This window comes from Neopelma chrysocephalum, unplaced genomic scaffold (assembly GCF_003984885.1).
Source record: "Neopelma chrysocephalum unplaced genomic scaffold, ASM398488v2 Primary Assembly neopelma1_44, whole genome shotgun sequence".
NCBI classification, from domain to species: Eukaryota; Metazoa; Chordata; class Aves; order Passeriformes; family Pipridae; genus Neopelma; species Neopelma chrysocephalum.
The window spans coordinates 7,501,799-7,528,345 of record NW_020897703.1 but is presented as its reverse complement, the minus strand read 5'-3'; the positions used below and the strand labels follow the sequence as shown (position 1 = coordinate 7,528,345).

Sequence of the window (26,547 nt, the reverse complement as noted above, 5' to 3'; positions counted from 1 at the left end):
TCTGCTTCTTTATCAGATAGCTTAAGAAGTAGTTTTGCTTTAGTTTTTTTGGATTTGTTTTTTTAAATCAAGTGAAGACAGTTGCCACAATCACCAAAACAATTTGAAAGCTACCTGATGTTAGTTCAAAACATGACTCTTGTCAGTCAGTGCAGCAAAACCAAAATGTCTGGAAGATGATTAAAAAAGGCTTTATCAGGGGAACTACAGTGCAGACTCAATAAACACACCTCAGCTGTTCCACATATCTTTGATATGCATAGATGTTTGTAACCATTTTATGGAGAATTTAAAAATATTATAACCTTTGAATTCTTTAGAGAATAAACTGCAACAGAACATTTACACATTTAGAGTTTTTGCTGATCATTCATTTAAAACAATAAATCTCAGTCCTGATAATGGCTAGAAAACCAGCAAACAAGTTTAAAGACAGATCTCCATAAAAACGGTTTTATTCCTTATCAGTGGAGATGGCTTGTGAAAAGCCAACTGTAAGCTTTTAAACAAAAGAAACTGCAAAAAACCAGCAATCCTCCTAATGAGCAGAGACACCAGGGTATCCTGTTCCAAGGCAGAAGACAGCTATCAAATCCATCTCCTTGCCCTCTTGCAACACAAGGAAGTTAGTTTTCAGCAAGAGGGTAAACAAATTTTGTTGGGAAATGCTACTCCAAAGCAGCTGTCCAAGGGCCAATGTTTTCCCCTGCTCCCGATCAGTCTTCATCCTCCTCTTTCACTTTCTTCTTTTTCTTCTTCTTTTTCTCTGCATTCTGCAAACAAACAAGTGTTGTCATGAACAGCATAAGGGAAAAGCAAAGCAACACAGGTAGCCAAGGCAACAGAGCTCACACCCGAAGCATCCCCTCAGCTGCCAGCTCAGGAAAGCACAATCCAAGAGATGTCCCTTCCTCAATCACTAAATGCACTGGCTGTTCCCAGCCCGGTGGGGGCAGTGGGCAAGGGAAGCTGTGTGCTGGCAGCTCAGCACTGTGGTCAGACAGTGCAGCTGCAATACACAAAGGGGAGAAAATGAAACCCCAGTTAAGAACAGGATTTCAGAACTGAGCAAAAAGTTTGGCCTGGTCCCATCTGCTCTACTGTTGCTGCGAGGCATCAAATGATGTTTCATCAAATCAGCAGGTACAGCCTCTGTTCCCTACAAGTCCTAAACTCTAGACTGATGACTGTGGATCGGCAACAAAGGACACTCTTCTCACTAGAAAAGATGCAAAAAGAGAGAAGACTAGAGGAAAAGGAGGGGAAACACGGAGGCATTACAGTCACTAACTTCCTAGACCGTATTCTGTAATGCAAATCTTCTTGGACATTACAGTGATGGATATCACAGAATAAGTTACTAGAGCAAGACCCCCTTTGCATACTATACAGGAATTTCCCCCCCCTTCACTCCACACTCTGTATGTTTTGGAGAAAACACATTCCCAAAAAGGAATGCAATTCAGCCTCACCTCAACTGTGGGGCTGGTGGGGAGTTCCTCATTCACTACCTCCTCTTCTTCAGCTTGCTTTTCCTTATTCTTTTTCTTTTTCTTCTTTTTGACAGGTTCATCATCTTCTACAGCTGTGCCTTCTGTAGCACAGACAGGACAAAAATGAAAAGCAGGTTGTCAGTTATTAAGAGTGCAAAAGGAAAAGTTACAAGATGTGAGAAGATGCAATGACGACAGTAAGAATGCAAAATACTGAATACCACGCTGCCCCTTCTTTAAATTTCTCTACATCTATTTACCATCTGCTTTGCCCTTACCTGCATGACTACTCCCTGCTATAATCAAAATATACAACTGCCTAATTCACAAGTGACAGTGTTCAGACAGCACTCTGCACATCTGGTACAAACACTGCTCCTACGTGCTGCTCCCAAAGTTTAAAACAAGCTTTCATGTTTTCATTTGTTTGCCAAATTATCTTCAAGTACTCCATCTGAAAAGAGACTGTCCACAGTTTTGCAAATATTTTCAGCAGCAGCAAAAGGACTCTAAACTCCACATGAGAAATGTGTTCAGTCAGCAGCAGTTCGTTCACAACTGATTTCCCAACCTTGATGTTGGAAATTTGCTAAGAAGCAGACTGGTTTTCTTTACTGTTTAGACTGGCAAACACAAAGATGTCTTAATGCTGAGCTAACATAAAGCATTTAAAGCAGAAACTTTCCTGCCCTGGAAGACAGGAATTATTTATATAAGCTGAGAGGAATGTCAACCCAGGGAAAGATTTACTAATGACCTTACAGTTACTTTTTAGAACTATTCATCAACAGCTGCCCTATCTAATCACAATGGTAATGGAACTATGATTTACCACTCATTTTCTAGAATACATACCACAGCCTTAGCAATCTCTAGGTAAAGAAACCAAGCAGGAATCTTACCAAGCTGACAGCCTATGCACCAGCCAGGCTGTTACTGGAGCATACCCAAGTCAAATTCATTTGCACAGCTGAGTCAGTGCTGGATACCAAGTTTCTCCATACATAGTACTCATGACTAAGTTCATGATGTAGCAACCACTGTCCTTCAGTAGCTACAAAAATTATGCTGAAATCAGTGGTGTTTGTGGTATGGACAGTTGCTACTGGGAGTGTGACTCAAGACATAATTTTCTCACCATATACCCCCAAAGGAAAGAATCAGTTTCATTTTGAAGAACTCACCACTTACAAAAAGAACTGTACAATTACAAAAAATTGTCAAACTACACAACCTCGTAACATCTTGACTGTACTTCGTCACAAGTTTAGTTCCTCAAGAAGTCAAAAATACACTTCAAACTTTGCCTCTAACATTAGCTTCAAAGAAAAATTGGCCTCAGGGTAAAAAAATTCTAGACATGTCTACATGAGAATACAGTCAGCTAACATGTGCAGTTTGCTGACATTAAAAAACATACCAGCAGCAAAACAGCAAAGAATTCCAAATAAAAGAACCAGCAAATATAATTTTAAGTGGATTCTGCCATACACATAATTCACAGTGAACAGTGTGTGAGCCTAAGGCATTCAAAATGTGTAAAGCTAAATATCCTCACCTCTCTCTGTATAACACAGGGAAATACAAAGTAGCTGAAAAGCCTAAATTACACTAAAGCCATACAGTACAACAGGAGCATACACATGGTATTTTGCTATGCAACACATTTTCACTCAGCTGGATTGGCAAGCTATGCATTTTCAAGCAAAATGTTGCGTGGTAACCTTGAAAAAATAACTTCTTGCTATTACCCTACGTGTCATCAAGTCTGACACATGAGGCAGTGAACCTGTCACAATTTACAGCTGCAGATGATGCACGGGGCACTCACAGACACTGCCACTCTCACAGCCAGCAGCAGACCCCTCCCTGAAGAGTTCAGTTGCTGCTTTCCAGTAAAGCTTATCACAAGACTTCACATATTTGTACCTAGGCAGAATGAGGACAAAGGCTCCAGGGGTGCTGGCCTTTTCCCTCGAGGTGCAGTACTTCTAAGTCACTCAAGGCCAGCAGGGTTTCTTTGTGGTACACAGCAGTTGACAAGGAAACCAACAGCTCTTGCTATCAGGCACTGAGGCACAGAAAGCAGCACCCAGAAGAGCAGTTTGATTGATGGCCCTGTGAGTGCTGGAGATCAGCAGTAGCAGTTCCACTCACCCATTTTTCACCATTTTTTTCTAGGCTTTTATACACCAGCCTGATGTGCCCTCTCTCCTCTACATGATGCACCACTTTACAGAGTTCAGTCACAATGCCTATCAATAAAGACATCCTGTCATGATGTTGCTGTCATTGAAGGCTTTGTATCTTGCAGGGTTCACTCCATTAATTTGAGATATTTCTCTTTCCAAGAGAGACCTTCCCAAATGACTGACTGCTACTATATCCTGATGCTAAAGGCTTCACTGCTAAAGGCGGAAGGCTTCACTGTGGGCACTGGCTAGCTCTGTTGGTGGTATGCATTCTGTCTAGACACATCCAACTTCAGACTGTAGTCACAAAAATACCTGCCCTATTTCCCTTCCCCTCAGCACTAAGACAGGTTTTAACAGACAAATCCTTCAGTGAATTTAACTTGTTTCAGGCACTAAAAAAGAAGGAACCGCTTGGTTTCTTTCTAGGTATAAAAGGTGAAAGTGGTTTGAAGTCATAGCTCACCCCCAGCCCCCCTGCCAGTTCCCACCCAAAGTACCGCCACCCATGCACCCCAAACAGGGAGATAAAACACCACACATTCTCATCTTGCAGTAACACTTACATTTTGGGGTAGCATAATGCAAAATATTGGCCCCCTTTACAACAGATATTAAAAGCAATAGTTTGACAAATCAATCAGTGGCATCATCCCAGATTCTTCCCGTCCTTTATGTTCCTCTTGTAATACAAACTGGATAAAAATGTATCTGGCTGAAAAATGCCTTTCTTTCCAGAACTACTTTTCCACCACCCCCATTTATCCTGCAGCTGCACAAACAGCATGGGGAAGGAAGGGGCAGAGGCTTCTTTCACAATGCACTGTCTGGATGCATAATCTTTGACCAGGCAAAAGCTTAACAGAGCACTGCATCAAAAGAGAATGGAGCCAAGAACAGCAGACACTAAAGGCTCATGCGTACTCAAGTGGACATGCAACATAAATCTTAATGCTGGGACCTCCTCTGCACTCTTCTGTGTAGTATCGGACTTGCTGAACTACTCTAATTTCTGGGACCACCACCAGCAACCCCCCTCTAGCACACTGTGCAGCCACAGAAATTATCCTGGGAAATAGCGAGGCCATGGTCTGTCTAGCAGGTGTCAGGGAAATCCAGGTACTTTGCTGGGTGCTCCAATACAAGAATTTGCAAACACAGGGGCAGTGTTATTTTATAGGGTGCAAGAGGACAGGCTGAAGGGATTAGTTCTGCGTACAGGTGATACAAGATAAATAAGCTCTCTGAAAACATTTATTCCGTAGTCTGAACCAAGTGGCATAGTTAGTACTAATGCCCAGGTATCCAAATAAAATGACCCAGTTCATAGGAAGTACTGGGAAAAAGCAGGAGCTATGAACCACACATTTGAAGAATGCCTCATTTTTTTCCAGAAGCAAAGCAACACATTTGAATCCAGTACTTCAGGTTTGGGGAAATTTAAAAAACAACCAAACAACACAGATTTCAGTAGTCCACAAGTATTCTGGACACTATCTCCAGCTCAAGGATATCTGCTAAGCTCCACCCAACCCCTACACCAGGAAATACCAATGCTCAGTACAGCAAATGAAGCAAACACAAACAAGTTTGTGTATAAAAGCATAAACCACTGAATAATACAACTATGACCAGAAATAGCCTCCTCAGACTGCAAGAGACCAGGCTGAAAATCAATGTAATATTTCACCTGCGAGGAGCTCATGCCTGTGAGATGTCAACACCTGCTTTGATAATGCAAATGAAGCCCAAGGGAACAATTCTGGCTATAGCAAAGGAAGTTAGTTCAGAAGATAATCAAAAGCAGTAACTGTGAGAACATCCACATTCTCCAAAAGCAAATGGGCAAAGTTCAAGCCTCCAAAGTACTCATGTGTCCTTGTCTCATGATAACAGAGCAATCTAGGCAACAGATCTCAGGTTTACAGCACAAAGGATTCTCCCTCCGGTGTAACCTTAATTCTCAGCTAACTTTGGGTTCCTACAAGTTGCTCCATCCATGTAAACAGACACCATGGACCAACCAGCGTCTGGGACAATCACACCTCAGCATCAGTTGAACAAGAAGAGGTACTGAACCAGCACAACTACACTCTGGTCCTTAGAACACAGCAGCAGAGAAGGTAGAAAGGGAAGGCTCTGACAGCCCTCACCTGCTGCAGGCACGGATAGGTGACAAAACTTGTGAGTAGTTCATACCCACATCTGGCTCTTGATCTCACAGAAGTGATTTAAAGTCATCTTTTCCCCTTTTTTCCCCCCCTCCCAAGTTACACACTGGGTACTCCACTATCACAGCAAGTATAGGCCAGCCTTTAAGAGGTGCTGAAGTGCACACTGGAGAGAAGAGAATGTTTCTTAAAATGAACCTTAATACAAAACTAGATTATTTTGAAGTCAGTTCAAAATCTTTCTTCATACAGAAACACAGCAGAAGGAAAGAACAATTGTGGCCACAGTTCAGTTTTAGCTCCCCAGAAAATAACAACTGTTCATGTATTATGTAAATTCAGACGGAAATTTTCAAGTGTCATTTCACCTCAAATTCTGACCTGTTTGTATGTTGAAACATGCCACAAAACATTTCTAATCAGAATCAAACAGAGTTCTTGAAAGAAAATTGGGCAAATTTCTGGTTTTACAGAGAACAGCTTTTCTGTCTTCAAGATACTGAGGGTCACTAAATATGAACCTGCCGTGCAAGAAATTCTGCAAGAAGAATAGAGTGTCTTAGATGTTCTTATATGCTTACAACTGTTTAAAAGCAGATGTTTAAAGCAAATTAACTGCAGTCTGGTGTCAATCCATAAAGGATCATTACTATTGTTAAATACAATGTCATACCAAAGGAGAATAACCAGGTATTGTGGCTGGCTGTAAATGTTAAGCCCATTGCATGATGGAAACAGCAATATGTCAGCAGCACAGACACAGCAACTAACCTTTCATCTCTGCTTTGAACTTTTTTGCTTTCACTGGAACCTCAGTGTCTTGTTCTTCCACCTCCTGAATTTTGCGTTTCTTGGAAACAACAGGAAGCGTTGAGTCACCAGATGGGTCAAATACCTTCACTTCGCTGTAGTGAAGAAAACAAGTCAGTTTAAGCAATAAGAAGAGCGGGCCCCCAGGTAAGCTCCTGCACTTGAACATAAACTTTGCAACACAACCTCCCAAGAATATTTGCAAATAAATCTTACTCAGCTAACAAAGCATCTACAGGTAGCGAGGCCCTTTCTCCAACACAGAGGTGGTTTATCACTAATCATGACTACAGAAGAGACACCCCACAAAGTACAACTGTCTGATCTGAACAGAAGATACCAGTTAAAGAGTTTGATTCTGGTTTATATTTGTTCAAGGCTCTATAGAGCACTTTAATTACCCATTAGATTGATCTCTCTGTTGCTGAAAGCCTTTTCAGCACAGCCTTATGGTCACAAGCACACAGCTCCACACCATTTGGTATATTATTCTATTGTATTTGGTATATTACACTATAATTGTACCCTCAGGGGTGTATATGTACACAGAGTATTAAAAGTAGCTTTACTTTTGCCTTTTCTACCCTGCCTCTCCACTATTACGTTGAGAGGGCACAATTCACAAGGGTAATACTATGGTTCACCCCTGTATCACTGACTTTATGGGACATTCAAATATCTAATCCGTGTCTGAAACTGCCTCTTCTCAATTACTGCACACTCCTTTGTTCAGATCCAAACTCCTCTACAGGCTGTAGAGAACCAGCCACCCTGAAATCCAGTGCTCTTTAGTTGGAACTTGTAAGGGGCAATTAAATCATTAAATAGCAAGATTTCAGAACAGAATTCCTACTGAAAGGAGTTTTAAATCAGTAAGCCTAAAATATTTCCCCCCAGCCACATCCTGAGCACCTGAACTTTTCTAAAAGAGGAATCTGAAGTTGCTACCTTGCACTTGTTATAAAAGCAACCAAGGCTAGTGACTAGACTGGGAAGCATGGCAGCAATGCCAGCAGACAGTGCCATCATTTCATCCTCTAAGCATCAGAAATTATCCTTATGGGTATTAACACTGCATATTGCTTTACAGAAATTGATTACGTAGCCTTTTGCAAACAGTGGACTCTGCTTCAGTTAAACCCAAGTGAGAGCTCACTGGCTTCCTTGAGATTGTCAAAATATTCCTGCTACTTAAAAAAAACCCCAAACAAACCCAAAACCAAACCAAAACCACAAATAGGACAACGATAAGTAATGCACTCTCTTGCATCTTTTTTGGAAAGCATACTGAAGTGTTTCACTTGAACCTCATCTCTAAAAACTACCTCACATTTAACTTCTGATACATTACTTTGATTTAGCTAATTCATACAAAATCCATAGTTCCATACAGGACTAAGATTCTCATCAATCTCCTTAAAGCACTAGTTTAGCCCTTCAAACATCCCCATACAATATTGCCATTTTTGTATTATAAGGACAATTTGATAGGTACTGAGTTAGTTTCCCTTTTAGGCAGCCAGACTATGCCAAACAGCCAGGAATTATCTTCAGATTCTCCCCCAAGCCTAGACATGTTTGCAAAGCATGTCTAACAGCAGAAACATGTCCTGGCAGGAATTCATGACTCCTCATTTCCAGAGGTCAAAAGCCAGCATCTATGTTGTCTCCTCAACACCCTCCTCCCTAAGCTACTGCCTCCTGACAGGCCCTGATGCTTCATTTCCTGACTGACACTGTCTTTGCAAAAGCTGCTCCAGTAATCACAGCCGTCACTACACTTGGAAATGCCTGGCATATGGAAATGAAAGTTACAGCTAGGCTCCAGAAAGATGTTTGGGGACTGCAGATGGGTGCAACAGTGCTATTTTTTCCTCACAGAATGAGCACTCAGCCCTGTTTTTGCTGAGCTCTCGCCCTCTCTACACCAAAAGCTCAGCAAAATAAGCAGGCCAAGCTAAGCAAGAAGCCTGCAACCAAATTAAGCGATAAACCCAGATGTCACAGCTCAGACTAATAATACCCTGTTCAAATCCTCAGATGTTCAGCTGTCCCAGTTGCAATTTACAGTGTCACTTTGGGCACCAGAAACTGTTCTAACAGTGTCCAGAGTACATACAGACCTCATCTATTGCTTAAAACATGTATTACTTATTATGTATAAGACTAAAACAAGGAGGTGAAGCTTTGCTCAAAACGAGTCGTGCCTGGTTTTTCTATTTTCTAAGAATAAGATGATAAGTAGGTCTCTAGGACAGCTTCCATGTCAAAGAAATTAATTCAAACTGTAATTTTCAAATTTATTTCATTCAGACTTGTATTAAGTAAATCTGCTACATATTAACACCCAGCTTTCTGGGCTGATGCTGATAGCACCTAAAAGTACTTGTTATCTGATGATGTCAGTAATTTACTATTAGAAAATCTAGGAAAACAGAAATTCTTACTAGCAACTTATCATCAGTGTTTAAAAGCACAGAAAATGTTTTCTAGATCTTAAGCCAACTCAGCCTACAAACAAAAAGCTTTTCGGAAATAAAAACATGGACAGTTTTTTATACTCAGCCAAGTAGAAAGCCTGAAAGGAAAAAACTATTCACCTCTTGTTTTGATACTTGTCTGTCTTGGCCAAGGCTTTTCCAGTGCCACTTATTCTTCTTATCTACAAGAAAAATTTCGATATGAAAACCAAATTACTCATAATGAAAACAATTCACAACAGAAGTTTTACAGCTCTTGAAAGGAATTAAAAATAGAAAAACAGACATATACTATGGGTCAGGTTCTTGTGTACCTACACAAGTCTTACACCTGGGTGTAGAGTAGTGACAGGGAGTGTAACTGAGGAGAGAAAGGCCTTTCTAATGCTGCTCTTCAGAAGTGCAATTCAAGTAAAGGGTATCTAGTACTGGATCAAACACACCACAAACACATCACATCATACCTCCAAATTCCCCAAATCTGCTCTAATTTTTACACACTTTTATTTCTTGGCAAGAGTACGTCAGGCACGTATCACCCTATGGCTGGCATAAGGCCAACCTTAAAACCACAACAGAGGTCCCAAACTGGATTAATATGTATTTGAATTAAATACATATGTAATTGAATTAAATATGTACTTGTCAAGTGGTCAGTTTGTATTTTGGTGTTAACATGTCTCCTTGCCTTTGATCCAGTAAGTATCACCTCCCATGAAACACTTGAGAATGGGCAGGTTTTTCTGGATTTTTCTTTTCTGATCTAGTGATGCCAGTACTACAGCACTAGTATCAGATCTTCTAGCTTGGAAGGCTGTACCTAGTCATCATTCACAAGATCACATGCAGCAGGCATGTCACTTAAAAGAGGAAAGTGACCTTATGTTCTCCCAGCATGCTGTGCCAACGGCAACATGGAACAGCAGGTGTGGAGAGGTAGGATATGCATTAGGTGGTGGGAGGGCAATGCAGCAGTTTGCAGAATAACATCTTGCTTTAGCTACAGAGAAAGCTTTTTAAGACTAAGCGTCACCAGTGTTCAGATTCTGAGGAACCATGGTGGAAAACACAAGGCATGGACAAAACCCAAATACTCCTTTCTAAGGTAAAGAGAAAGAAGCTATGAAGTAATAAGTATATCTTTGCAATTCATAGAGATGCAGAGAATGTAAAGGTATGACTTTACTCATCTTATTCAGTATCAAGATTTTTCAGGATAACGTAAAGGAAAACAGCCATGTAAATGAGAAAAGCTGACATAAAAATGCCAGCAGCCAGCTTACACACCCAAGTGCTTCAGCCAAAGCTGGGAGAAACTACAGAGCAAGAGTGACAGGAAAAGAGTCAAAAGCAGTGCATCAGAAAGTCATACCCTCAACAAGAATGTCAGCTTCATGCAGCCTCTGCTAGACTTACCCCTCTCTCTTCCAGAAGCCTCAGTCTCGTCTCTACTTTTAGTCTGTTCTCAGCTCCCATTTCAGCACTGGTGTTCTCTCCAAGAGCATCATAACGAATAGTCAAGGCAGTCTTAGCTGCCAGCATTCGAGAAATCTGGAAAAGCCAGAAATAATATTAAATGCTAAGACTTAGCATAAGGCAATGATTCACTCTGATCTGAAAACCATACCCACGTACAAAAGAACAAAGTAACCATTTACTAGCAGTGTTTAATCCAAAAAATAATTAGTGCATCATTCTTTCACCACTGAAATACTGTTAATGTAACACCTTATTTCCTTGATAAATAGAAGGAAATGTCTGAGACAGCAAGTTAGTTACACATCTTACTCTATCCCAACCTTTAGATCAGGTTAGTTTGAGGTGTAATTTCCAAATGGACAGCTTTCTCCACAATTCAAACACATATTCATCCACCCACATCATAAAAGCCTAAGCTCTTCAAGATGAAGCAGAAAATTACTTGCTTTAGCACAAGAGACCCATTTTCAAGCAAGACTGAAGCCTATCACGTAGAAGAAAGTAGCAACATACCCCTCAAGAAAGCCAGTGTTACATCATAACTCAGCAGGAATGCATCTGTTATTGCTCAGATGTCTCAAATGGACAATCCCATTCACTTTTTTGAACAGGAATGAGTAACATTCAAAGATTTGTAGACAGTGGTATTTTACATGTTAACACAAAGCAATACAGTAAAACAAGCCACAGAAAGAGCCTCACTGTGAAGCTCAAGATACTCATGCTCTGGAAAAAGCCAAGCTAGTAAGCAATTCTGCAACTTACCTTGCCTTTATTTTTGGCATTGGTTTGTCCCACCAGGGAAGCATGATAGATAAGGCCAAATTTAGGTGTGTCCCTTTTAGTCTTCAGTGCTCTGAAGAGTGCCTTCTCAGCACCCAGTAACTGAACCGTTGAAGCCGGATGTTTTGCCAGATTCAAGAGTGAACCTAGGAGGAGGTGACACAGCAATAGCAATTTGTCAGAGGAGCAGCTAGGCTGGGTTCCTGCTTTTGAACAGTGTAAGAAGCTCAGAGCCATCTATTTCCGAGATCTGCTTCACATTCGTTTCCTGAAGGACAGGTAAACCGCTTCAGTCCTTCATGCTTCAACTAACTCTCTTGGTTTGATTTCAGCATGAGGAAAGAAGGCTGACTCAATAAAACATATTCCACTGGAGTAATGCCTACTCCTGACAGTCTGGTAGCAAGAACATATCATTACAGAACTGCAGCAGAGGTAACTGAAATAAGGCTGCTACCTTGAGCCAGTCTGACTATAGAAGTGTAATGTCAGTTTGTCAGCATTTAACCTCAGAAGTGACTAAACTATCAGCAGGAGGCTCAGTAAGTGTCTCAGAAGAGGTAGTGACTTAAGTTGCCCTCATATTCTGAAAAGAATTCAGGCCAACTGAGAACTTTGTCATCACAGACAACTACCAAGCTCATGCTGGTATTCTCAGATTGCTGAAGTGCTGCCTTTGCCCCCTTTACCGTGAGATGCTCATCAGGGCCTTACATAATGCTTTTAGCTGACCAGCCCTGAGGAGAAAGCCTCTGATGAGGTCACCTAAGAGTTATTTACATTGATCACTGAACCTACCTGCATGAGCAATGAGCCTTGCTCCGACCAGTTCTCCCACCATGACAGTGAGATTAGGAGCAATGGCCATCATTCTGTTCTTCAGGTAGTCGTACAGCTGTGTCCGGTACTCAGAGATTTCAATCACCTGCCACAGACAGAGTGTGGTTACAGGAGTCAGTATCAGATGACCAAAAAATATCAAGAGATAAATATACTGAAATGAGGAAGTGCTGAGAATTCCAATGAAGGAGACTAACAAATTGCAAAATGCAAACAGCCAAGAGCCAGAGTTACAGGAAGCTTTATATAGGGCATATTCCCAGAGTAGAGCTCCATCCTCCAAGTATATTGGATCTGTGTTGCTTATTCCCTTATGTGACTCTCAGCAAAGCTCCCAATAAAGGAGCTGACAGCATGCCAAAGACAGCGAAGCAGAACAAAAATACTTAGTAAGGGCATTTTCTGTAGGACAAAACCCTGGAACATTCAGTTTTCACATAAATCTTTGCCACTATTCTCTTGAAATGGGATAAATGCTCTTTACTTGTTCCATACAAATACACACAATTAGAATGCACACAAAAAAGCAGCCTGGTCTAGACCAAGAACAGGAACTCCTAATCCTGCCACTCCCTGGCAAAGTCACAAAGGGTTTCAACTGGCACAACTAAAGTGATAGGGTGTTCACATACAATCCAGATGAGAGCAGAATAGGGCTCCTAATTCTTCTGGGGCCTCAGTGCTCCACTTTTAACCCAGGGTTTATCATCTAGCTTCCAAAGTGACAGATTAGAAAGAGACTACACAATGCCATTATTTTAAAGACACGAAAGCACAATGAGAGCAAAATTCCTCCCCAAAGTAACACTGCCACTTTCAGAAGGCTTTGTGCAGTTATCAGCAGTTTGAGATGGCTCAGATGAGGTAGTGACTGTGCACCCTCATGTCTCAACATCGGGAAAGCAACAATATAGGAATCATCACTGCCATCCCAAGTATGTCAGCACTGCCTTTGGAAAACCTCTCCTTGGTAGAAGAAGCTCTGCAATGGCTACAGTGGAGTTCCTACTGCTCTCCATCTGTGTGTACATACCTGATCACAGAGATGGATTATGTTGTTTATGTCTTCTTCTGATACTTCTGTCCCCATGGAAATCTCAGCAGCAGCCTTCACATCCTCCTCAATCTCCTCTGGTAGGATGTCAGAAACATCAGAGGAAGCAAAATTGCTTCTGTCTCCTGTAGGGGACAGATGAAAGCTTGTTTGTGCTGGGGGCAAGATGAACTAGTAAAAAAAAAAAAGGCACAGAAACACATAAAGATAAAAGGCCAAAATAAAAACAGTGAGTCAAGTCTGCCATCACTCTACTCCAAATTCCCAACATATTACGTCAGTGTTCTGACTTTACATTTATACTAGCTAGGAATGGTTGGAAATACTAAATTTGAAACTATATAAAAAAAAGCGCCCACATTCTGTAACACTGCATACTTCACCTTTTCCATAGCTGATTGCTGCAAAATTTTCAGTCACAGAATTAAAAAGAAAGAATTCTAGGAAGCAAGTAGTCATTTACCAGTAACTACATCTACTTAATTCTTCCTACAATTGGGAAAAAAGCTCCCTTCAAACTACAAGTCTCCCTCTGGACTGCAAACTTCATTATTAAAAAAAACACAACAAAAAAATTCCAAAACAACAAACCAACACCACAAAAAAAAACCCCAAGAAAGATAATTGACTAAAAAAACCATCATCAATACAAAGCTTCATCCAAGAGGTGAGGCAAGTGTCCAAAATGTTATAGCATTCTTTTTGCTCTTGTGAATAAAAAATTCCAGCAGTTGCTGTCTCCAAGAACATCCAGAAACAGGTGACATTTCTCTTTACATCAGTTCTTTTGGTAGCTGATTTCCAAACTTGTCTGCTGAATAACTGGGATTCTAAGAAGATATGCAGGTGGTCCCTGAAGGACTGACTGGTGATGTGGTATTCACTTTCTCTTAAGCTTCCAAAGCTTGCAGCAACGCACAGATGCAAAGATACACTGCTTTTCTACTGGCCCTGTTTACACTGCTGCTGAAGGCAGGACTGCACAGTGTCATGACTAATGGGATGAGAGAGTGAGTTGGTCTACAAGTCAGTGCCAGTGGTGCACTGCATACTGCCATGCAACAAACTCCAGGCTCATGATTCCTTACTACTCACCAACTTTCCGCACACATTTACAATAGGTTAGGTTATCTGTGATGATTTTGCCCAGTTCAGGGAAGTGCCAACCATACCATTCCCTACAGCGCATGATATAGTTATTCAGCTCCTTGTCCAAGTCATCAAGAAGTGCTAAGAGAAAGAAGAATGGACTACTTTTATCTAAAAGGGTAATCTAAAAATGGAAAACTCTCAAATCAACAAATTTAAATAGTGTAAAGGGAGATTAACTGAGGTATTTTATCCTATAAAGACTAGAATAAAACAAACTGCAGTACACTAGAAGTCTTCACTTTTCAGAGAAATGCATAATCCCAAGCACAATATTATAGAACTGTTAGCATTCCCACAAGCGTGGCCTGAAAGTTTCATCACTGGAATTGTCTTGGACAGATTCCTTTAACAGCTGCAAAGCACATTCTCCTGGAAAGGGAACAGCAACCAGTTATTGTTCCCCCCAGTCAGCCAACGTGCTACACACAAGGTTGATGTAAAATGTAGTCATTCGATTAACTTTAAGGAAAAAATGTTTTAATGGTTACAAACTGATTTTTTAATTCAATTACTTGATTTAAAAGATTGTATTAAGCCCTTTAGTTGCCTTTATTATATAAATATACTCAATACAAAACCAACAGGCTCACAATTTACCAGATATGACCAAAAATCAGATTTAGAATTTAAGAGCATCGCATGCACAGTATATATTGCTAGAGAGCCCTGGGGCTAAAATATTTCCTGCTAATGCAATACCAACGTTCCCATCTGTTGTCTCAGTGGTAGTGACGAAGGAACTGAATCAGATCATTAATTTCAGTTTAACTATACGTTTCATCATTGACAACAGTCTGGGAATAATATTCCAAACAGGATTCCTCACCACTGCTTCACAGCAAGCGTGCCAATTATGACGTGGATGTCTTCAAGGAAAAACGAGGAATGGGCTTTCCTAGCTGTGTTAACAATTTCAGTCTGTGAAATGCAGCATTACACACTGCAGCATGTTTTACATGCCTAACATAAGAGTCTACTTCTACAATACCCTCTCCGCAAGGTACCACCAAAATAATGGGTCACAAAATGCCTTCCCATGGGGCCCATTCTCCCAGCACTACTCAGAAGGGAAGCATGTCGGGAAGGGAAGCCCTTAGAGGACTGTCTGTATTTCAGCTGATTTCTATGCTAAGAGAAAGTGGCAGTTTACTGTATCATCCTGCAAATGTTCCTGCTTGTGCAAAACCCTATTAAGAAAACACACCTTATGCCTTGCTGAACATCAGTGCCCAATTTACCAAGACATACTCAGAGGAAATGGACAGCAATACTTTGCTGTAACCAATGTAAAGAAGTCAGCTATCCTAAGCCAAATCCATTAATAATTTAAGCTCTAAATATACTTACAAATTGCCTGGATAATCATGGTATCTACTTTGTCTGGGCTGAATTTCAACTTGTATCGGGAAAGGCTGAGGAGAGAGAAATACAGTTTCATCAGCATCCTGAGCTCCTGTTGCAGAGTATGCCCCACCTGTCCCTATTTTACATGAATACATTCATTCAACACAGCTCAGTTTTATCCCACTGACTGCTCTCAGCTGTGGCCAGAAGCCACACTGACACAAGTTTCACAACAGCTCTGACATGTGTACACACAAATACCCTGTGACCAGGGTGAAAGGGAAAGTTAAGGCTATTTGTACCACAAGCAGCAGACTGAACATGAGTGCTCTGGCAGAAAATTGGCTGCTGGTTTCTTTCTGCATGGTTCCCCACAAAAAGTATTTGTCAACAGCACTTTCAGTTCCGCAGCAGCTGAAGGCAATCCACAAAACTGCACCTACCCAGCAGCCAATATCAGCAATGCTAATGTGAAGCAACAAGACACTTCCTAGAACAGATTCTCACTGTCTGAAAAAGCCCATTACCATCTGGCTTTAATGTATGTTTACAAAGACACTTGATATCAATGAAGATTTGCATCTGTAAAGTCCTCCTTCAATATTAATACCCATTTTCTAAACAAACACACATCTATTTTCAAGAAATTAGCTACAGCAAAGCATTTCTCTAACTTGCCAAAGGCTCATACAGGGCAAACTCATATCAGAACATGAATTAAAAAGTTACTCACAAATGGATGTTTGATCTCAAAATGATCCTTAACTGCTACTCCACTAAACCTAAAAGGCAGTGATAGCAAGGTGGAAAGACAACTCTGCCTTTAACATTTTTACATAATTATCTATTATATGGGTATTTATTCTGGCATAAATCAGCAAATCATGATCTTCACCTTGTCTCCTAGTGGCAATGGAGTTTTAAATTACCCACTTGACTCCTACAGAGACATTCCAAACGAAATCCTGAAGTACATAAAATGCAAAGGAAGGCTTTCAACTTCAGGTGAAGATGAAGCCTTTCCCTAAAGGGTGGGTGCAAACTGGAAAGCCCTTCCTTTATGAAGCAAGACTGCTGATACAAATGTGTCTTGATGAGACCATGTCACATACTCAGAGACACTTCAAGCAGCACAGCATAGCCAAGGACACAGGAGTGGGGCAGACATGGGATGATACAGAGCTGTTCCAGGAACTCACCTGTGTGCCAGACCCAGACACATGGCTGCCATCTCTCGAGAAGGGAGGCCTGTTATAAGCCCTTCAATCTGGGAGCGAATTCCTCTCATCAACTCTGCAACCATTGGGCTGTGTATACAACTCAAGTTCAGCTTGTCCTGCAGGTTGGAAAGCAATGATCCCAAGTCAGGCACAACATGACATTCCTGTAAAGCCCTTCTTCCAGCAGCCTTATATCATTTATGACTGGCTTTCCCACTGCCATCCCATGATCACGCAACAGTTTCATTGCTTTTGATGCTAAATGTGGTGACACCACCAGTTCCACACATTGAAACAATTCCACTATGAAGAGATTTATAATACATATCTGCTATGTAGAAGATTCAACTTGAGTCAAGATTTTGCAGTTTACTAGAAACAGTTTGGCCACAGACAGAAAATTCAGAGGTAGAGGATTGGGGGCTTTGGGTAATTTTCAGAGAACAAAACTGAATAATTAGTTCAAAGTCCTTGGTATTATTCACTTTACCACTTAAACCCTTATCATTTTGCAGCTTACACCAGTCTCCTAAAACAGCACGAGGAAGTTGTCAGAATAAAAATCAGTGGACCAAGGAGCAACTGGATGTGAGAGATGGAAAACTGGATGTGAGAGATGGTATTTGACACCTAAGAGACACCGGAGAAGGCAGTCCACCTCCACTGTACCTCTTCCTTCCTCTAGCAGGCAAGGACTGAAGGAGGTGCACAACTGCTTGCAGACTGAGGAAGGCAGAACGATGCATACTCCTAATAAGTCATCACCCCACTATTGCAGCATCTGTTAGTGAGGAATAAGTGTGTCTGTCTGTGGGGTTTTTTTTGTTCCTCGCCCCACTCTTTTGCTGGACTGGATCATTAGGAAAATTAATTTTTTAATCTGCTGGGTTTCTAACCAATGTTTAAGAGAGAAATAAAGCAAACCCGAACACCTCAGTGCACTTTTACAATATCACTCGCCTGTGTACTCAAGACAACATCTTCCTGTATGCATGCAGTATAAATATTAGGATTAGACATTGTCTGTGCTGCAAGCACAGCATTGGCAGCACAATCCATTGCAAGGAACTGCAAAATCTCTGGAATTTGACAATAGTATTTCAGCAGCATGAGGCAAAAGGAAGAATGGCAAAATCAGCTATCACCTTTATGACACCTCCAAGTTTGGCATCTGCTACAGCCAACTGCTCATGGGCATCTTTTGCCACAATCTTCTTGAGAATTTTCTTCAAGTTCTTGCTGAGCTTGCCTTCTACAAGAGCTGTGGATGCTGTATAAAACAAAAAGACCAAAGATGCAGTTTCTTTCCCCTCCTAAAACCTGTCAAAATAGTACTCCTAACTTTGTACATTTATTTTAACTGCCCACAGTAGCTCTAGTCTGAGCTGCAATGCTACTTTACCATGCAATAGCTAAAATCAAAATAGAAGAAAATTATATACTTGTTCCTTTGGAGGCCTAAATCAAAAACTTTTCTCTCAGTTGCCTCTCCTTTCTCCATATGGTTTCAGTTCTATTTTTGCCAATTTTTTTTAAAGATCTCTACAAACAGTATGCCATATGCTTTAGATGCATGTTTAACATTTCCAAAGGCAGGGTTATATGGGAACATTTTGTGTATCATTTAATTAACCAACCATTTTCCAGGTCCCTTAGGCAGCAACCATGATATCCTAAATTGAGTAATGGCTTATTTGCATTCTCTGGTGATGATAATGTAATATCTAAAGCCCAAGAAGGAATGATGCCAAACACACTGACTGGGCAGTCAGGCACAGACCCTTTTAATATAGCATGCAGACAGAAGAATTTTAAAAGGACATTCTTCATTCTCACATATTAATAGATTTGTAAAAGCTTTACAATCCCACACAATATATTTTAAGCAGGCACTTATACAATCTGTTTGACGGTCAGCTCTGTGCTCCACTGAACTTCTGTGATTGATGCAACATCTTCATCACACTAAATAGAGTAGAGGCCAGTGATTTTTGGTTTCCAGAACCTTAATGACATGTAAGAGTAAAATCTAACTGCTTTGCTGAGTTTCCTCTCAACCTTTCTGAAATGGAGATAATTTTCCACCTTTTTTTTTGCTCTTATAAAATCAGCCTAACTATTCATGATCTGAATCCAAACCTATGCAAAAGCAACATAATCAAAAAAATATGCCATGGAGAGGAACATACAGCACCTTTAATCTCGGTTCTTTTACTTGCACCTCATGTACAATGGCAGCATCTCAGTTTTTGCTTCCTTAGCTTCCTTTATAGGCTAGCCCTACCATATCAGAGTATAAATAACTGTTCTTTAGTTGTAAATGCCACCTGGAACATCCATCTATTGCTGTCATACAGCATATTCTGCAGTAATTGTCACACTAGGTCTGAATTATTACCCAGAACTTCTATCATTTTTGTTCAAACTAGTCCACAGCATCAAGTCTTTAAGTGTAAAAATTATTGAATATAAGGCTTTCCATTTTGTTTAAACTCCTGAATACAAGTACAAGACAGACTTTTTTTAGGTTGAAAAACATAGGCATAATATGTGTCCATAAAACATGGTGACTGCAATAATGAATGTTCTCCAATACCCATCTGTTGTCTCAGTGGTAGTGACGAAATGTTGACTCAAATCAGTTATACTCAGCTTCAACAAGAATCCATCATTGACAACAGGCTACAGGTATCAGGCAAAACTTACATGGTGCCCACTTATGAGCTGCTTGGGAAATACACACAGTAGGAAAAATCTAGACTTTATTACATCTCAACTGCACTAGAGACCAAATGGGTGACCTCATAAGCCAGCAAAAACAGTTTACTTTGAAAAACCAGTAATTTAAAAACTAAGCAAAGAAACACAGCAGGGACAGAGGTAAGTAATGAGTGAACCAGTGCATGACAGGGATTTGGGTTTTTTGTAAGAACGGGGTTAACTCGCTTACCAGCAAGTGCTTCTGTGGTGTCCTGAAATTTTTCAAAGTGCTTCAGCTTTACTCTACAGAAGAAAAATAAAAGTGTGTAAACAAATGTACATAAAATAGATGCTAGAACAATTTTACCTTTTTTCCTGCCTTCACTCTTCTAGTTCCCCTCTTTTCCCTAAGGCTGCAAGAGAGCAGAGATCGATACCCAGATCATCAAAAAGAAGTGAGAGCACTAAACCTCCCAATTAAGTTTGGGTTTGGTGTGACTTTTCAGCTGGGTCCCACAATACTTACATAAAGAAAAAAGGAACTTTGATTTGGTATTTCTTGGACCAACATCGCCAGAAAACCTAAGCCCCTTTTTTGTTTGTGGTTCATATTTAAAGACAGACATCATCCATTTAAATTTCAACACTGCACCCTGATTGACTGATGATAGCATCTTCCCACTCATGTTCAAAAGGAAACCTTCTGCCTCTGTGGAATGCAGAGCCTGCACAGCTCAGATTTAACATGCTTTCCAACCAAATGCATCTTCAAAGACTTTAAACTGAACTGATTCATTACCCATGAATCCTCAAGTCCTCCCTTGTAATTAGATGTTAGAATACAAGTTCTGAGCTGAGCTTAAAACAAACAACAAAAAATTATTTCATGCCCTAACTGCTGACCAGAGCCAAAAACCATATGGATAGTGTTTAACCACACTGTGTCAGATCCTCAGGCACAGCTTCCCTCTGCCCTTCACAGAATCTGTGGTGTTGATATATAGAGTTACAGTTAGGAAGCTATCTCAATCCAGTAAATTCCTTGTCAGGGACAGGCATTTGACTAATCCAGCTCCGATTAACCAATGCTGTTTGCAAGTCAAGTACTGCAAAGGAAGCAAGGTCACAGATAATGCTGAATGCTTGAGTTAAGCATTTGCAGATCCCAACAGAAGCTTCAGGCTTACATTGATGCCTTTTCAGAAAGGCAAGAGAGGAATTACTTTGATCAGAGTAGAAATCCATTAAGAGCCTCATCCTGTAGAGCAAGTGGCCAAGATGATGTTTCCAAGACAAGATTAACAGCACTACAAGCAGGCAAATGTGGGATATTCCAGCCTCTCCTCTAAGTACTATTACAGAGCCGGATAAATACAAATCACAAGGCATAGCTTGTTCAGATGCATCTGTTATAGTCAAAGAAATCTTCCAATTAAAACACACCAGACAGACTTGGAAGGAATCCACCACTATCCCCCACTTTGGGGCAATTTGCTAGGAAGGCCAGCTTGATCAGTGGACACTACTCCCTCTGCAGCTACTCAGTGGTACCAACACTCACTCACTGATGGCACAGGCAACAACACTAACTCTCAATTCACAGTGATTTACATAGTTTCATCTGGATTAAAGTTTTTTTTTTCAAAAATAATTTCTTGTGAGCACAAAACATGTCATTTCACACAGTTCCAGCATTACAAGCTTGGATGTTCTTGTCAAGGCTTCAAGACTGCCTTAAAATATTGTTCAATATTTTGCTTCAGTGACACATAGTAATGACTTCTGCCGCTTAATTACACTGCAAGGAAAAAAGGTATTTCTTTCACTTTGATACTCCATTTTAAGTTTCTCAGCATATCTAACTTCCCATTATCATTTTTCACAGCTTTTACAATACTGAAAAACCAAAATCAATACTTCTTTCTGAAGCAGATGTGCATAACTACAGGTAGTCATGTTCTTCCTATAGCCACACTGCTATCCCCACATAAAGTTGCTTACATTTTGTTTGCTTTTTCAGGAGTTTCAAATTCTTTCCACAGACTGTCAACTTCTTGGAGCTTTTTCTCATTCAGAACCTGCAGGGAAAAAAACCCAACACATAACTATATTTAGATCACCTTTGAACAATCTTCAGCCTTCATTCAGCAGAGAGACCTGAAACAGATTTACAGAGTATCCAATCCCTCTGCAGCAGTTAACACTGATCCAGTCACCAAACCCAATCTCAGCGATCTACAGTTTCATCCACCTCTCTCAGCAGCTTTACCCTACCAACAGACACACAAAAGTACAGTGTGTTTACCTTCATCTGAATTAAAGAAGTTCCTCAATAATGGCTGGGTCTTCCTGAACCTGCAAAATCCTCTTCTTGTTTATCAAAACTGGGCTTGCTCCACCTCCTCTACCAGACTCATTCACAATCCAGTGACCCAAAACCAACCCTACCACTATTTTGGAAAAATTAAACATGTCTGGGACCCCTAACAGGAAGGACTCATCCCCCTAGTTATTTTCATTAATCTGAGCTAGCCCAAAGAAAGAGAACACCCCTATAAAGAAGAGTTGTCACCACAACTTGGTAATCAACTGGGCAGGCAGCAATGGCTTAATCCCATTTCTGAACACAGGAGATCCCCCTCAGCTTTTAAACAGCACAAGATTCACAATTACAGCCCTAGAGCCTATATACATGTCACAAAATGTGGAGAGCACTGCACATTCCTAGAAAACTGCTCAGGGGATCAGTAAAGATCTTTACACCTACTAAGAAATCTTGTAGTTTTGTCCCCACAATGCAAGTGCAACACAACTGCAATTTAACTCAGTGCAGAAATCATTCCTGGTATTATGAATTTTGCTCCCTTGCAGATTTTTAAATGCTGATTGAAGAAGGTTGTCTTTTTTAAAATTCAATTAGTAGCTGAGCAATAAACATAGTAATTATTTTCCCCCATAACTCTGGGGCACAGAAAAACCTTGGAGCAACTCTTCCTTTCCTCAGCTTGCTGATTCTTTCCTCCAGTTCATCTTTCCTACCGAAAGGCCTACAGAATTTGCAGCCTCTATAAAGAGACATGGGTGCATAGAGAAAAATAAAGAATAAAGCTGCTAAATCAAGACTGTCAGCAGAAAATACAACATGGATATTTTGTGTCATTTAAGATAGTAAGAATCCTTGGAGAAAGCCCTCCAAGATCTAGTACATGGCTATATCCCATTTGCCCTTACTATGTGCTCCTCTGATGGGAGAAACACCTACAAAGGGTACCTGAGAGCTACACACAGCTTGCAGAAGACAGTGGTTCTTCATCACCAAGGCATAAAGGCAGAGCACAGTTATGCTGGCAACAAACAATTGTGGTTCTTGCTGAAAAGGGAAGTGGGTGACCATGACCTGTCTCCAAAGTTCAGAAACACAAATTCTCTCTAACCCTCAAGTAACTAAAAAACAGACCAAAAACCACCCCAAAGCCCCAGCAGTGACGAACTTTAGAAACTTTGGGAAGCTAAACTCTGCAGAGAACATTTTTAAACAGAATGAACATACAACTGTCAGAATGACACAAGCCTGCAGCTGCCAATAAGCAGGATCAGCATGAAAAACCAAAGCTTGCCTCAAAACATATACTGTAATAAAATATCACTTCTACTCATTCCCAGCGGACAGCTTTCACCTCTCCCCCAGGTGCTCTGTGCATTCATCCCAGCCAGACGCCCCCAGCTGCTCACACCTGCAGCAGAACACTGCAGCACAGACCTCCTAGCACTTCTCTTTAAGTCCCTCCTCCCACCTTTCCTTTATGCTTAATCTGCCGTCAAAAATTGAAATACTGGTTATTTTCAGGCCCTCCTGGCTTCTGTGAAAGGTTAAAAGGCCTTGGCTCACTGCACAAGAAGTCTGAGCCTACTCAAGGGCTAATTTTTTTATTTTTAGTAACTCTGAAGGTGCAGGATACTACTCTGTGTGAACATCCAGTTGAACAAAACCTTCTGGGAGACTGCTGCACGTGTGTCAGTTCCCCAGGTGTAAGTGCTGGGAAGGGGGCACAGACCAGAAGCTACCTGCGTTTACAAGTATTTCTGTCTTTCTCCTGAGGCTTATGTGTTGAAATGTTCCTTGTTTGAGTTGCACAGCTGCTCTCCAATGAGGAGGAAAGGTTTCAGGGCAGATGAAGTAAACACAGTGCTCTATAGAGCACCACCAAGGGTGTAGTTCTGCCGCAGGCTAGGGCAAAAGAAACCAGAGCTTTGCTCTCTTTGCACCCGCACTTGTGTTCACACAAGCTAAACCCGGAAAAGGACTGGGCTAGCAGTGAAAAAAATACAAATGTGATGATCCAACTATGGAGCCGCAGACCCGCCCGGGAACGCTGCCCGTCTCCCACGCGCCCCCTCCCGCATCCACGAGGTTCTGCTGGCACATGAGCCACGAGGGCACAGCCAGGGAGAGAGTGGTCAACACGCCCACCCCGGGGCGCCCCCAGAGACGCCGAAAGGGGCATGGCCAGGGGGGCACACATCCCTCCCACACCCACCCCGGCGGGGGCACACGGGCGCCGCGGGTGCGCTCGGCAGGGCCACCGAGGAGCCCCCCTTCCTCCCGCCATTCCGCACCCCTCGCCCGCAACCCCTTCTCCTTCCCTCGCTCACGGCGCGGCCCCTCCGACCCCATCCCGGCCCTGCGGGGGTCGCTGCCCGCGGACCCCCCCGTCGCGGGGGCTCCCCCTCCCTTCCTCCCCTGGCCCGTGTCTCCCCGTAATTCCCGGCACAGGCCCAGCACGCTGCTCTCCGCCCTCCCTCCCTCCCGCTTCTCCGTAGGACGGTGGGCGCTCCCCACGCTGGGACCCGCCGGGCGGGCCGGTGGGGAGACGCCGCGGCCCCGCTCCCGGCGCTCACCTTGAAGATGGCGTATCCCGCCGCCGTCTCGAACAGCACGAGCATCGCGGCGGCCGCGCGGGAGCTCCCGGTCAAGCACGCGCGCGCCGCGGAGGGGAAACGGAAGCGGCGGCGGAACGGGAAGTGAGCGCGCGCGGGGAGGGGAAGCGGCGGGGCCGCCTTCCGCTGGCGGGACACGTGGCGGGTGGCGAGACCGCGCATGCGCCGCCGCCGCGCCCCGCCCGCCCGCAGCCCCCCTACCCGGCGCAGGTTGGAGCCCCCTGACGGACAGACACGCGAACTGCAGCCGCCCGCGGGCTGCGCCCCGTGTCCCCCGCCGCGCGCCCGTCGGCGCCTCCTCGGGTCAGCTCGGTGCCGCTGTGCCAACAGGCAGTGCCCCGGGACTCGGGTGCCCGTACCGGAGGCTTCTGTTTCCCGAGTGGGTCCCGAAGCAGGTGTGAGCTGGTAGCCCCGCAGTGCCCCCGAGCTGTGTTGAGGTGCCGCAGCCACACCGCCTGGGGTGTTGGGGTTCAGCCACTTCAGTCCAGGGCGCTTCAGGCCCCCCACACACAGCAGGGAGCGCCTCCCAATGCCCGCTCCGCTCCCGCTCCCAAGGCTTGGTCTGCAGATTCTCACGCAGATCCAGTTCATAAAAAAATTTGTTGTGACTAAGCGCGACTATGTGCGTTTAAAAGCCTTGCATCTCCAACAGAGAAGTACCACATTATATGCATATAAAACATGCATTTAAATGCTGCTTGTTTCCCCACGCTACTGCGGTGTCCCTGGGATGGGGGCAGAGCCCGCTGGAAGCTGGAGCGGCCCTTTGTGCCCCCTCCCGGTCCCTGGCTCGGCGCGGCCAGTCTGTGCTCTGCGGTCCCGGACTGACCTACTTGTGCCCGGGCCCCGCTGAGTGACAGCAGCTGCGAGCGGCGGGAGGCGGGCGGGAAGCGCCGCTCCTTGCCCTTAGAAATTCCCACTTACTGCAATGGAGGGTTATCTGTCCTGAAAACAAAGGCAGAGATTTTCCTGCCCGCAGGAAAAGAGGCTCCGAGCAACGCTGGGGCTTGATTTATGTCAGACATTCACTGCTGGATTTTATGCAACCATCCATATGAGTCAGCACGCCTTTGTTTCCTCCATGTGTAAGGAGTGTGCTGGAAAGCCAATAGTCAGAAATCTGGGGACTCACATAATTCTGAAGATTATTTTACTTTTTAAAGGAAAAACTTTGGTGCTTTACATAATGTAATCAATTTTTTAAAAATCCCCAAACCAGTAATAGTGCCAAAGAAATTAGGTTCAACTAGACAGAGAATTTCCAGGTTCCACTGAGTTTTAAAGTAATGTTTCTGGTGCTACTGGCTCAGGGCAATACTACTATTATGTAAGAGTAAATGTTACGTAGTTGTCTGCCTTAGAACACTGCATTGATCCTGTTTGCTAGCACAGGCAAACAAGTTGGCATTATGAGATTGCAGATCATTCTTAGGTTAAAGTCTGAGTTTATAAGAATCTGGTTTTGATGGACTGAAGAAGCTTTGCACAGACCATATCAGTGGGCCAATAGTTTTTAGAAAACCACTAATAGCTCCTGGCCCCTAAACTATATACACAGCTTTAGAGAAATTAGCAGCAATTTGAAGGAACAGAGGTGAACTTTATTGACTTCAGGTGACTGACATTATGTGCACATGGGGAAATAAGAGACATAATAAAACACCTGAGAATGGAGTGAGGTTATTAGGGCAAGTGGCCTGATGGTTCATGCAAATGCAAGGTTGACTTCGGGTTTTCGTGGAAAGAAGCTTGTGTGAGCATATTTTGTATTTTTAAAACAGCTCTTTTTTTTGGTTGTGTTTTCAGTTTAAGTATGTTCTGTGGTGAGTTTGGGCTCTCGAAGAAAAGTGTGAGGTTTGCTGATGTACATCCATAGTCCTTATGGGCTGAA

General features: G+C 42.5%; 1 protein-coding gene and 4 non-coding genes across 6 annotated transcripts; all 5 read right to left on the bottom strand.

The window, feature by feature from the left end:
- Positions 1-437: 437 nt before the first annotated feature.
- Positions 438-24,738, bottom strand: NOP58 (NOP58 ribonucleoprotein). Of its 2 annotated transcripts, none has more exons than XM_027678279.1 (15): positions 24,618-24,738; positions 21,720-21,796; positions 19,969-20,021; positions 18,164-18,288; positions 16,998-17,134; positions 15,802-15,866; positions 14,398-14,532; positions 13,282-13,427; positions 12,207-12,333; positions 11,391-11,554; positions 10,563-10,697; positions 9,267-9,328; positions 6,628-6,761; positions 1,473-1,594; positions 438-773 (listed from the first exon to the last, which is right to left on the bottom strand). In XM_027678279.1, exons 1-15 carry the CDS (start codon positions 24,660-24,662, stop codon positions 717-719), a joined length of 1,584 nt encoding a protein of 527 aa, XP_027534080.1. In that variant the 5' UTR covers positions 24,663-24,738; the 3' UTR covers positions 438-716. The 2 variants fall into 2 exon arrangements, with proteins under 2 accessions (XP_027534080.1, XP_027534079.1); XM_027678278.1 differs by lacking the exon at positions 24,618-24,738 and adding an exon at positions 22,990-23,113.
- On the bottom strand, positions 11,955-12,040 carry LOC113965540. Its single transcript, XR_003533560.1, has one exon. It is a non-coding gene; the product is annotated as a small nucleolar RNA SNORD11 (small nucleolar RNA).
- On the bottom strand, positions 13,097-13,180 carry LOC113965541. The gene has a single exon (XR_003533561.1). It is a non-coding gene; the product is annotated as a small nucleolar RNA SNORD11B (small nucleolar RNA).
- Positions 15,162-15,251, bottom strand: LOC113965545. The gene has a single exon (XR_003533565.1). It is a non-coding gene; the product is annotated as a small nucleolar RNA SNORD70 (small nucleolar RNA).
- Positions 19,615-19,703, bottom strand: LOC113965544. Its single transcript, XR_003533564.1, has one exon. It is a non-coding gene; the product is annotated as a small nucleolar RNA SNORD70 (small nucleolar RNA).
- Positions 24,739-26,547: the final 1,809 nt, after the last annotated feature.

Bases quoted from the DNA above. Each gene is read 5' to 3' on its own strand.
- NOP58 (XM_027678278.1), bottom strand. From the start codon at position 23,112: ATGGTCACCCACTTCCCTTTTCAGCAAGAACCACAATTGTTTGTTGCC. The intron at 10,698-11,390 runs GTAAGTTGCAGA...TGGCTTTTCCAG, and splicing joins ATGCCAAAAATAAAGGCAAG to ATTTCTCGAATGCTGGCAGC. The intron at 9,329-10,562 runs GTAAGTCTAGCA...TTTTTCTTGTAG, and splicing joins GGCTTCTGGAAGAGAGAGGG to ATAAGAAGAATAAGTGGCAC.